The sequence below is a fragment of the Natator depressus genome, chromosome 27 (genome assembly GCF_965152275.1).
Source record: "Natator depressus isolate rNatDep1 chromosome 27, rNatDep2.hap1, whole genome shotgun sequence".
Lineage (NCBI taxonomy): Eukaryota > Metazoa > Chordata > Testudines > Cheloniidae > Natator > Natator depressus.
Window position 1 is genome coordinate 7,294,575 of NC_134260.1, and position 12,365 is coordinate 7,306,939.

Consider the following 12,365-nt stretch of genomic DNA (forward strand, 5'->3'; position numbering starts at 1 on the left):
CACCAGCTGTTTTCTTTACACAGTTTGGGCTTTTGATGTCTAGTCTCTGGGAATAGGTTATCAGCAGACAAATACCCTCTCCTCAGGGCGTAGCTTCAAAAGATAGGGTTTTTGCATAACCAGAGGTGGAGAATTTGCATTAGCCTCTCCCTAGGGTATTCCCCAAGAAATCCACTTAGCACTTATTGTCCTAAAATTCCATTCTTTTTTGGCACATTTGCAATATAGTCCTCTGAACTCCCAGGCCTCACATCACATCTCCCGCCTAGAGATATTACATACAACCCCAGTCCACAATAATACATAAACTTTGCATTTAATACAATGGACCCCAAAGATACTTAAACTTAATTCAATAAGGGTTTTCAATGATATTGCAAGAAATTGCCATATCTGTTGCAGTGCCACATCAAAAGCATAATCTATATCCAATGTTTCGGATATAATCCAAAAACCACATCAAAACTAGGAAACATACTTCTTGGTGATAACGAGCGTCATGATGTAAACCATTTAAATGCATGCGTCAACAAGACCAAATCCCAAGGCTCAATCGTGGCTTATGAAACAGTATTGAACACAGTTTGGGACACAGTTTAACACTTGTAATTAAACCTTGTCTACACTTGCCTGTCCTTGCGGTGCTGTCTAGGGTGGGGGCATAGCCGTATGCCATAGTGAAAGGCAGGCTGCGTCCCCACTGGTGGTGTGTAGCTACACACGGCAGAGGGGAGGCAGCGGGGAAAGGCCCCAGAAGCTTCCCTTTCTTTTAATATTTTGCTCCAGTTTGTCCTCATATTTTTTCTTTTCAGATATGCTCCCTAAACTCAAACCACTGTGGGGAGGGATATTTTCCTTATTGTCATAAGTAGCTGTGTCTATCTAGTATTCCTGCTGGCTAAAATATTAATTGTAAGACTCTTACATAGAATTATTTACGTAGCTATTTAAAATATTATTCCCATTGCTCACCCTGGCCATTCTGGGAGTATATGCCCCAGCAATCCCCACTGTTTAGTGCTGTGACTTGTAGAGCGAGATGGGCCCGCTCTTGAGATTGTTCTCATTAATCATCCTTATTCTTTTTGCCCCTGTTAAAATTCTGACCTTTGCATCTCTCCATCTATCTTAAAATGAGTATTATTTAACAGACATGAGAGAGATGCGCACTCTTTAAACCTGGGTGAATGGATGGAAAACTTTCCACTGGATGGAAAACTTTACATAGCAGAGCAAACATGAAAGAACAGAATCAGCTAATCTGGTCCTGGATATAAAAAAGTCAGAAAAGTCCAGTTCATGTGTAATCTCCCTCTGAGCTTCATGACCCTAGAGGGGTAGAGAGGTCAAGAATATGAAAATCACCTTTCATAAGAGATGCTCTGCAATACAATAGCTTAATTAGCATCCACTAGCATAAAACATACAGCTGAAAACTTAAACCAAGCTCAGGTAGAATATAGCACTAGATGATGCATTTTAATTACAATGGCTTTGAAATCCTGTTCAGCGTTTCATTAAAATCAAAGTGTGAATCAGAAACCATAAGTGTTAATTAGTATGTTGCAACACAAATCTTATTTAACTGTACTTGATTAGCAGAGGCAGCATTTGTAAACGCATTTTATTAACAGAGTTACTGTCATCAATCAATTTGAAATTCCCATTTGCAGAATTACCTGCTGTTCTTGGTAGTATCCAGGATTGCTGGGCATGTGGACATTACATTGACGTTTTCGGGCTGCAGCTGGATGGAATTCTGTCATATGTTGAGCTGGAATTGCAGTACACAGAGGCATGAGAACTCTACATGAATTTTGAGATCTCTTCGGTTTTGGATTATATCTGAAACATTGGATATAGATTATGCTTTTCAGCAGACACAGCACATCTTGCCTCATACAGTCACCAATCTTATACTACTTGGTGCAAAAGATAGCGGGAGGGAAGGAAGAGGTCAGTGGTTCGGGATGGTTTTGGGTGTATCACAACATCAGCAGATGTTTGCTTTAAGTGAATCAGGTGGTGATATCCATCATCCTTCCAGAATATTCCTATACTACTGGCAAGCTCTGTTTTCCAACATCAGTAAAGTGAAGGACCTTTAGCATGGAAGTGAAGAAGCTTTTTTTATATACAAAACAGCTGTTTAAACAGACTCAACAGGCACAAGAGAGCTCTAAATATTGTGTCTTCCTGGTCCAGACACTGGATCATCAATGTATCTTTTGCTTGTAGACCAGCTTTCGCTTTCCCATCTCTTCTGGGGAGCAGTGAAGTTTCAGGATGGTGTGGACAGTTACCAGCCAACAGAATAAACTTTCTCCCTCAATCCCTCAGTTCTGAAGTGCTGGCAGACCCAGCTGTGAAAAATCTTGGCTTTGATCCATATGTTCCACTGGTGCCAAGATTACAGAGGCAAGGACTTTGAGTTCACTTGGTAAACGACAGCTTGGATTAGTGTGGAGAGGTTGTGCGTTCCAATTTAACTTGTAAACCAGGCAATGGCATGATCTCTCTGTCTGACAATGCGGAGACAGCTCTTATACCACACATCGGGAGGGACTAGTTTAAAAGCAGTTTGCAAAAATCTATCCCTCATAACAACTGAAAATATATTTGCTTTTCCAAGGGTCCAAGTTGTATTTGTTCCACCCTCTCTAGATTGTGTGCCTCTGTTTCCTAGCACTGAGTTCTAAGCTATTGAAATCACCCATCAGTCCTTCCCCAGCGGAGGCACACACCTACCTGGGCATTTTGATCTGTAGCTGCCCTTGGGTTCCTTTCTCTGTACAGATACGATCTGCACCTTCCATCATCTGTTGCTGCGTGTCACTCTGCCAGGCGTGGTGATCCTAGAGCAGATCCTTGGCCCTTTTGACTGAGAATTGAAGTGGAGCCCCTCTTACGATCTCATTCACTGACTTATTTTCAAATATAAATGTAAAACGTTCTCTAGTTTGTTGAGGCTCCAGTGCATCACTCGTGCGTTTGATGCAATCCCTTTTTCTCTTGTCTGTGTCTCTTTGTCAGGTAAATCTTTTACTCTTTGATTGTTGATTGGGTCACACTTCGAATCTTGTTTTTAGCCTGATTCGTTTTTGGACAAGGAGAAGCAGCCCTGCAGTTTTACATGCTCTGGATGCACTCACACAAAGGGCCTTTCCTGCCACAGCAGTAATCACAACTCACCTACATATGGGAGCAGTTCCAGGGTGTCACCCTAACCTGACAGAGTTGAGGGCTAGTGGCTTGTGTCATGTTTGGCTTCCCCCAGTGCTAAGTGGGTCTGAAGGACCTTAAGGAAAGTCACTCCTCACGGTGAGCAGAGTCCAGTGTAGATCCTGCTGAGAGCAATGACTGCCTCATGGATTTAGCACATGTGTAGAGGTCAGGCATGATAGGCCTAGGAGCAGCATTTTGACATCCTTGAAGCAGTCTGAATTGTGCACTTAAAGCTGCACTGGTGCATCAATACCCTGGGGTCTTCATGTGTCACCCTAGAATAGGGCATGTCCTGATCTCTGGAAAGGATTAAAAAGGCTGGTGGTTGTTGTGGCTTCTAGCCTTTCCCAATTCTCATGGGAGTCGTACTTACCTGTGCAGGAAGATTCTGGAAGAAAATAGAGCGGAAACCTTTGGCTGCTTGGTCCCCAGAGTGCAGCTAGGAAAAGAGAATGCCTCTGTAACCACTTTCATGAGCATGCTGCTCTCTGATTGGCTGACTACAGGCTAGCTGACCCTTCCATGCAGCTTTAAAAGCTGTTCAGGACAGAGTGAGGGGCAGTGTAGGAGAAGGGTGTCAGAGTAAGAGGATATTGGTGGTAGTTAAAACTGGGCTTACATGTGTATATCCAAGCTGTGTTTGGTGTATGCCTCTTGGGGAACCAAAGTACCATCTGTTTCTGAACTAGACATCTGGCTCTGTTGACCCGTGAGGTTGCCACACATCCTTTTGGCATTCTACACTCCAATTTGGAGGTTGTGCCCAAGCATGGCTCCATGAATGTGTTTAGAGCTCTCAGTGGAGACTTTCTTGGTTGTATCCCAAGTGAACTTGCCTGTGTCAGCATGTTAGGCTCTTGCTCCTCTCCAAAGGGAAATTTGAAGCCAACATGCAAGGAATAAGGCTGCGGATATCCGAGGTATGTTGTCTGGATAATCTAAATGGATTTGTGGTCTATCCAGTGAACACATTGACCTAGATGGATGAAGAGGATTGGAAAATACATTCTTCTGGCTCCCCTGCTTTTGCTGAGAGGATAGCTGTAAGTCATCCCTTTGCATTTGGAACCAGTCAAGAACCCATAGTGGATGTGATAGAATTTGCTGGAGATTGTCATTTTACCTAGTGGAGAAGAAGACCTCAATACCACAGTGTTTCAACCTGTTGGTAATAGAGTCATGATTGTGGGTGGTGGAAAAGCACTTTCTTCAGAGGGATGCACCTGATTTAGGTCCTTTCATCACACTTTGGAATGAAAACATTACCATTGTTCTAGCAACAGAACCCTTCCCTTTCCATGAAGAGCAGTATTCACATACTCGAGTTATTTATGTTCTCTCATGTCCCTCCCTCATGCCAAAGATTCTGACCTAGATCATGAGAGACAGAAGTTGGATGATCCTTCAGTAGCTCCCGACTGTCCAAGAAAACTTTGGGTCCCTCTCCTGTTGGCTCTCAATCGACGGTGTCTGATCCCACAGGGGATCCCATCAAGTTAGCTCAGCTGAGTTAATGTAACTTGATAACTACAACACCACCAGCTCAACTGATCTCAAAGATGTTTAAACTGTGATTACATGAGTGCTATGGAGGGTGACAAGTGGGGTTGATAAAATTAAGCTAACTCATCTGAAAAAGCACCTTTTTGTCCTGTGTAGACAGAGCCACTACGGCTGATTACTCCAGGATGCCTTTGCATCTCTTTCCAGACTCTGTCCATATCGGCAGGGTTCCTGAGAGAGAAGAGTGGGCTTCTTGATGTCTGTGGGGAGGGATCTCAAATCCAACTAGCTATTCATAAGGAGTTTGGCAGAAAAGCCTACAGATCTAAGTGGGGACAAAGTGCATTTTGGTGTGAACCAACTCCAGTTAGTCGCAGTCTCCTCTCTGGTGGATTTCAGTTGCCATGGCCTTCCACTAGGGTTCAAGCTGCTGTAAATGCTTGGTGAGTCTAGCCCCAAATCACTGTAATATTACAGTGGAGCAGGAGCTGTGTCTTCCGCTTTAAAAATAAAGCGGTTTCCCAAGTGTTTATCCAACCTCAAGGTACCATTAATCCTCTGACTGATTTAGATTTTGAACTTCTTTGAGGCAGGGACTGTCCAACATTGCGTGTGCAGCACTGCTGGTGCTCAGAGAGTAACAACTGTGCCAATGTAGTGTTCGCCTCATATTAGAGTCTGGCTTTTCGTTCACCTTTAAGAGATGATTACAGGGCTCATTACCTCCCTGCAGCAGCTGGTGAGAGAGCAGGTAGCTGCATTCCCTGAATTCTGCGTCACTTATTAGTATTGTTATCTCCTGCAGCTGTGGAAATGCAAAACCCCTGAGCTCAGGCCTTGCCAAGTCATTAGAACAGGATCTGATTGTCCTGTATGTTGTTTTAGAAGCTGTTTATATACAGGTTTTTGAGGTTTGCGCCACATTCTCTTCGAGACATAGCCGGGGCCCTGGTAACAGAACTGCTGCAGAGATGGCATGAGAGCTGCAGTGGCTACGGGAACTGTGGTGCTGAAGCAGCTTCCAGCTGCTCTGCATTCTCAGGGAGCTGATTCACTCCCATCTCTTCCATGCACACACCTGCCCAGGGCCCAGCCCAGCTGCTCAGGGTTTGGTCCATAATGACTTGGGATCTCAAGAAGTTTGATGTTGTTCATTTCTTTAATAATCATGGATGGTGGCTGTGCTAATAATGCCATTAGGTTTCCCTTTAATTATACTTACAGGAACATAAATCAACAGAAAGCCAGGTTGATGGATTGATCATCATAGTCTAGTGATTAAAGGAAGAACTCTCCTGAGTCCTTATCCTGACTCTGTAACTGACTGTTTATGTGGCCTTGAGCAAGTCAGTTAACGGCTCCATCAGAAAAACAGGGATAGTCAGACTGGGAACCCTGGGAAAGTAGTTAACACTTGTACATCACTCTGCAAATAGAAAGTGCTACTGTGTAGCAGTGCTAAGTGTGATTACTGTTGTTGTTTAATAGTACCAAGCCCTGTACAAGAGAGAGCTCCTACGTGGACTTGCACTTGCTCTTTCAGGTGGGTCCATTTCGCTAATGGACAAAGAAGGACTGACTGCCCTCAGCTGGGCCTGTCTGAAGGGCCATCTTTCTGTGGTGCGTTCCCTGGTGGAGAATGGAGCTGCCACAGACCACGCTGACAAGAATGGACGCACTCCCCTGGACCTGGCAGCTTTCTATGGTGATGCAGAGGTGGTAAGTGCCATGTTAATAATTGCAGAACAAGGAAGCAATCAGCTGAAATACCATAAAATATTAGTGCTCAAATGTCTCACCCATCTTATTGTTAATCATGAGCACGTTGCCTGCATTCACATAGCACCCAGATCTGCAGACCAGAGCAACACAAGAGTAACTTTATCTCAGATATTCTAGTGATGGGCCCAGGATAAGTCCCAGGAGCCCCATACACGTGGCATGGAATTATGCCCGGTTGGTCTTGCATAGGGCAGTGGTGACTGTGGCATTCATCATTCCAGGTTCAGTTTCTGGTGGACCATGGTGCCATGATTGAGCATGTTGACTACAGCGGGATGCGCCCACTCGACAGGGCCGTGGGGTGCCGCAACACTTCCGTCGTGGTCACTCTTCTGAAAAAAGGAGCGAAGATAGGTAGGGCGAAGGGGGAACCCCTCTTTCAGCTGTTTACTAAAGCAAGACGTCTGGGGAGAGGGTCTGCTTTGTGCAGTGTAAATGTAACATTTGTGTGAATGTTAAAGCGGAGCTGCTGTTTCCTACCCAGAGTGCAGCACGAGAGTTCTTACTGTCATGTTCTGTTTGTTAAACTGTGATTTTTGCTGCCATACTACTTAGCAAATGTAACCAATAAGCAGCGGTTTCTTTGGCGAGGCCTTTCCTATGGTAATGCTTTTCTACCTTTACTAGTCCCGGTCTATCAACAGTACTCTATTCATGCATTGCTGTGAGCTGCTGCTTTCACATGCTCTGTATATGCTTTCAGATCCTAGCGTTAACTGCGCTGCTCCACACAGCCACTCCCGTTACGTTGCCCTTGGAGGGGATTTTGCTGGTGCATTGGCTTCTTTGCTGCCTGCCTCTCACTGCTGCTTTTTCCTTTCTTTGTTTTTGTTTTTTTTCACCTTCATCCATTTCCCCCCCCCCTACAACTTTTTGTTTTCTCCTTTCTTTGAAGGTTGTCAGACGTTACCGAGTCGCCCTCGAGGTATATTTCATCGCTGTCAGCATCAGGCTTGATCTGATGACTTTGTCAGCTTTGCCTTCTTCTGTTTGATTTAGCCTGCATGCATTCCCCTCTACCCCTAATCTTTTAATTTACCTCACCTTAAAATATTTTGTTTGACTGTTGCAGAGAATAACTTGAACTCAAAAACTAATCCTGAAAAACACATTGGATCCACTTTTAAAATATGGTTGACTCATTCTTCACCCAGACTAATGAACTCTGCTAAAATTTTTACCGCTGCTCCCTCGCTGTATTAGACCTTGATCCATCAGTTGACTCTGTATGGGTGGATGCCTGCACTCACTGAAGTCAGTGAGACCCTGCATTGGTGCAGATCTCTGCCTGTGGGGAGTCAATTGTGGGAACAAGACCTTAGAATAACCTGCTGCAGCGTGGGCTCTGCCGAAAAGATTTTGTTGTTATATTCTCCAGCTTACTGAATTTTCCATTCTTTAGTATTTCACATCATATGAAGTTTCAAATCAAAACCTAGTCCTAATATCTAGGTGGCTGAATTATTGATTAGCTCTGTTAAATTTATATATATTTACGTAACATGCTTTTTTATGTAATCACTTTGATTTCCTCTTTAAACATTTTTTTTTAAACCAAACCATTTCCCCCAAAGCTTATTCTACAACATGTGCTGCCCTCTTGTGATCATTGAAAGACCTGGTTCTTTTTTTAAACGAATACAAAGGAAAGACATTGTGTCGAAGATGGTGTTCATTTAAGAAATGCAAGATGAACGGCCAGCTCTTTAATTTGAAGCAGTCTGCTCCTTGACCACGCCAAGTTGTTCTCTCCAGCAGAAATTCCCACCCCAGGATATTTTTTCCACCTAGCTTCCTACCACCCTTGCATTGTATGAGTTTTTTACCCATCATGCATCCTGTACACTACAGGTCCAGCAACCTGGGCGATGGCCACCTCCAAACCAGACATCATGATCATCCTCTTGAGCAAGCTGATGGAGGAGGGGGACATGTTCTATAAGGTGAGAGGGAGAGCAGAGATTTTTCCAAGGGATGACAGTGAGAGGGCTACGGAGTTACTTGGTGTGATGTCTTGTTCTCCAGGTGTCCGTTTGCTCGGCGACACTTGCCCCCTTAATCCAAGCCAAGAGAGAGCCACATTTCTATAAATAAAACAACACTTACTGCGTTTCTTGCAGTGCAGAGGAGTTTTACCTTCTGATTGCTAAATTTAAACAGGGCTGAAACAAAGCAAAATATGTCTGCATGGTTTGGATGCGAGGTGAGACTTCACTGGTTTTCCTCCTTGAAAATTCCAGAACCAAAGCGTTTTACAGGGATTTTATAGCACTGATGATGTAGCTTGGCAGTGTCATTGTTATATAGCAGAGTCATTCCTATACAACAAGGAGAAAACACAATACGAGTGTCACAGGAAAAAATGTCCATGTAATGAAAGCAAATTCTCAGGACATGGTTTTTTTAGCCTGTCATTACCATTAGGGTGACATTTCACAATGACAGTAATAGAGGCCCTTTGCTCTGCATTTATTTGTAGCTGGTCTTCCATGCCTGGAGATTCGCATACACACACAAGAAGCTGTAAGTCCAACGATGATTCAGAGTGAGTCTGAGAGTGAAGTAGAAAATATGCAAAGCTGGCACCGTAACTGAACTCATCTGCCAGGGATATATGACACAACTGAGGAACTTGAGTCTCAAGGATTTTAAAGCTTAATATTTGCAGCTGCAAAATTAATGTCTGGATAGTCATGAATTGCATGTGTCCTAATTCCCGTTTTTCCCCTCCCTCTTTTTTTCCCCCATTGCTGCCCATGTGTCAAATTTGTGCATTTAAAAAAAAAAATATCGGAGATACAATAATACGACCAGGTTTATCCTCCCCCTCAGAGAGGCCTCCCCTTCACTCACATGTCTAAGCCCTAAGGATTCCACCAGACTCAAATCCTCCATCCAGAACAAAGGCAATAGCTACCATCCTTCAAGCTGAGGAGGTCTGCCAGTGGATCTCATTAATCTTAGGCTTCTGCTGAGCAACACAGAACACTCATTCATAGGGATTGAATGTTTGCTTCTATGCCACACACAGTCCCTGCTTGCCCAGAGGGGCTAGCTCAGGGTGAAAGAAAGGGGCATGCATCCCTCTTCCCATGCATGTCTGTTCATGGGCCTCCCACCGTAGCAATCCTTGGGCTGCTCAGTCTGTAGGGAATGCGAAGACTACTTGTTCCTCCTCAAGAAAGTCAGGGTGCCTAAAAGCAGTTGGGAAAGAGGTGGGATCATGGCTTTGTCCCCCTCATACACTGGCCGATAGGAGCAAGCTGCTCCCTTCTAATGGGTGAAACGAATTGCTCCCCACTTGCACACGGAGCAGCCCAGAAGACATTGGACCTGCCAGAGACACAGCATCTCCAGTGCTGCTCCTGAGGCAGAGCAGCTCCGCCCCACCTCCAACACACGGTAAAGGCCCAGATGTCAGAGTCTTGCCTGGAGCAAGAGGAAATGCGCCTGAATCACCTGTGAGCCAACACGCTCAAAGGGCACCCTCTTTGACTGTGCCTCATTTCCATGAGGTCACATAGTAAGCGTCTCCAGGTTCTCCTCACATGGATGTCCCCTGCACAGTCAAGCCATAGAGCAGCTTTCAGTACTGCCATTTGCCCAGGGAGAGGTCACTACGCATAATTGTTCACTCCAGCCTGAGTGCCTGGCATAGCTTGCAGGGCAGCACATCACATGGGGAGGGAAACATACCCAGTATAGAACAGATTTTACCGGATCCTTTTGAAGAATGATACTGTTTTTACATGCCGTGCCCTTTTCCATCCATGTGAGAAGAAAGGGCAACGTTCAGTCTGATTTTCTACAACTTTCAACCTTGTAGCCCTTCAGCGTATGGAATTTACTCTAAAAAATCTTTCGCTTCATCAGGGTGCTTGTTATTAGATTAACTGTTCGTTACATCAGTGTTGGAAATTACAGTAACCAGTATATGACATCTAGAAAGTGTCCACCTTCAGGTACCCTTGCCCAACAGTTATGTAATATTGCTGCCATGTTACATGCCAGAGGTAGCTGCATTACAGTAGTGGGTGAAGGAATTCTATCTGATCTCTCTGTGATATTTCTAAAGCACTTATCACTTCCCCGGGGATGGATTAATGCATAAGCGAACTAGGCATGTGCCTAGGGCCCAATTTGGGGGGGAGAACCAGAATGGACCTCCTCTACATGTGGGTTCACAGCGCCACGTGGGTTTGGCCCAGCTGTCCTTTCATCATGACGGAGGGATGGCCAGCCCAAACCTGAGTGGTGCAGACGCTGTAACCCTGTATGCCAGATGTGCCTGACTGAGTGTTGGGCTAAGGACTTGGCCCTATGTGCAGTATGGGTGAGCTAATATTACTATGGGGACCTTAACTTATTTCTGCATCCCCTGCCACTTGAATTGAATTATGTCAGCGTACTGTGGTATTAATGTCATGTAGTCAATTTGTTGTTATTGGTGTTAGAAGGTAAGGGCCCAGAGGTGTATGTTTGCCTAGAGGCCAGTGATGGGTTAATCTGGCCCTACATCTCCCACAAGGAGCACAGCACTTTACCTACAAAATATGCTTCAATTCCAGCAGTTCCAGGGAGTTTTTAAAAGAGGGAATTTGTTTGCTTATACCAGTAAATCCAGAAATAAGATACAATTGCCATCCAGCTAAAAGATAGGACCAAGGAGGGCAATGAGAAGTTTGCTCTAAAGCCAATTTCTAGCAGTGAAGAAGGAGAATTTTTAAAGAAACTGTCCATAATGCTTTCGTAAAGCAGTGTCATTAATGTTTCTGTATTGTGCTACAGGACTGGAGGAACGCACCCAAGACTGTTGCTGTAGACAGGGCAGTGGCAGCCAAACTCAGACAAATCTAGCTATAAAATAGATTCTTGTTTCTACAAAGTTCCTGCTGTGTTTTCTACTGTAGCTTGAGATCTCTGCGTGAACTGGGGGAGCAGTTCTTGCAGAATGCATCTCCAGTTTAGAAACCATTCCCTTGATCAAATGTTCTGGCTGTTCTTTCTGAAAAGGAGAACAGCACCTAAGCGGTGTTACCTGGCCCATACAGTCACTGCAGCTGATTAATGGGCTGCTTTTCAGCAATTAACGAGCTGCTGCCACTCTTCAATCAACCAAGTGGTGTATTTTGACATCTTACCCTTCTATTAGAAAGGTAAAGTGAAGGAAGCTGCACAGCGCTACCAGTATGCGTTGAAGAAATTCCCCAGAGAAGGATTTGGAGAAGACCTGAAAACCTTCCGTGAGCTGAAGGTGTCACTCCTCCTCAACCTCTCCCGATGTCGAAGGAAAATGAACGTAAGTTCCACACACTCTTCAAGTCCCTTCAGAGCAAGCTGCCAGCTTCCTGCCTGCGCATAACAGAGTGTGTCTCTCCCACAGTTCTGCTATGGCCTCTGAAATCTCTCCTCTTTGTAACCTGGTTGTCCTTCACAGAGCACTGGTATTTACAATTCGGAAGAAGTAAAGTAGTGATTTAATACTCATTTCAAACGATTAAAAATTCATTTCCATGTTTAGAGCTTTCTGAATTTTTTATTACTCATTTCTGATGACAATATGAATTTGAGGGTGGAGAGGTTAGTATTTCTCTGATATCGAGGGCAGTGGTGAGGGGTGGAGTCAGTAGATGTGATCATTTGAATACCAATGAATTTGAAATCGGGGAGCTTAGAGAGCTCTCACTTCCCCAGGGCGATGACTCATCCAGAAACACTCTCCCTCCCTCCTCCCAGAACACCATGTCCCTGTTCTTCCCCCTGCTCTAATTTAGCTGCACATAGGGATAATCTTCTGGAGTCTCTCTGTTCCTCCAAAAGAGACACATGCCACCTCTCCCCTTCTCTGGATTCTG

The 12,365-nt window shown here is 44.5% G+C and overlaps 1 protein-coding gene across 12 annotated transcripts in view; it reads left to right on the top strand.

Annotated features, from left to right (window-relative positions):
• The window catches only part of TANC2 (tetratricopeptide repeat, ankyrin repeat and coiled-coil containing 2), a 683,096-nt gene that overhangs the window by 659,443 nt on the left and 11,288 nt on the right, over positions 1-12,365 (top strand). For 9 of the 12 annotated variants that reach the window (XM_074940790.1, XM_074940791.1, XM_074940796.1 and 6 more), the window contains 5 exons: positions 6,272-6,447; positions 6,732-6,864; positions 7,406-7,435; positions 8,362-8,453; positions 11,663-11,809. In XM_074940790.1, the coding sequence (XP_074796891.1) occupies positions 6,272-6,447; positions 6,732-6,864; positions 7,406-7,435; positions 8,362-8,453; positions 11,663-11,809 (578 nt within the window). The remainder of the gene's footprint in view (positions 1-6,271; positions 6,448-6,731; positions 6,865-7,405; positions 7,436-8,361; positions 8,454-11,662; positions 11,810-12,365) is intronic. The other 3 variants (XM_074940792.1, XM_074940793.1, XM_074940799.1) reach the window with 1 other exon arrangement.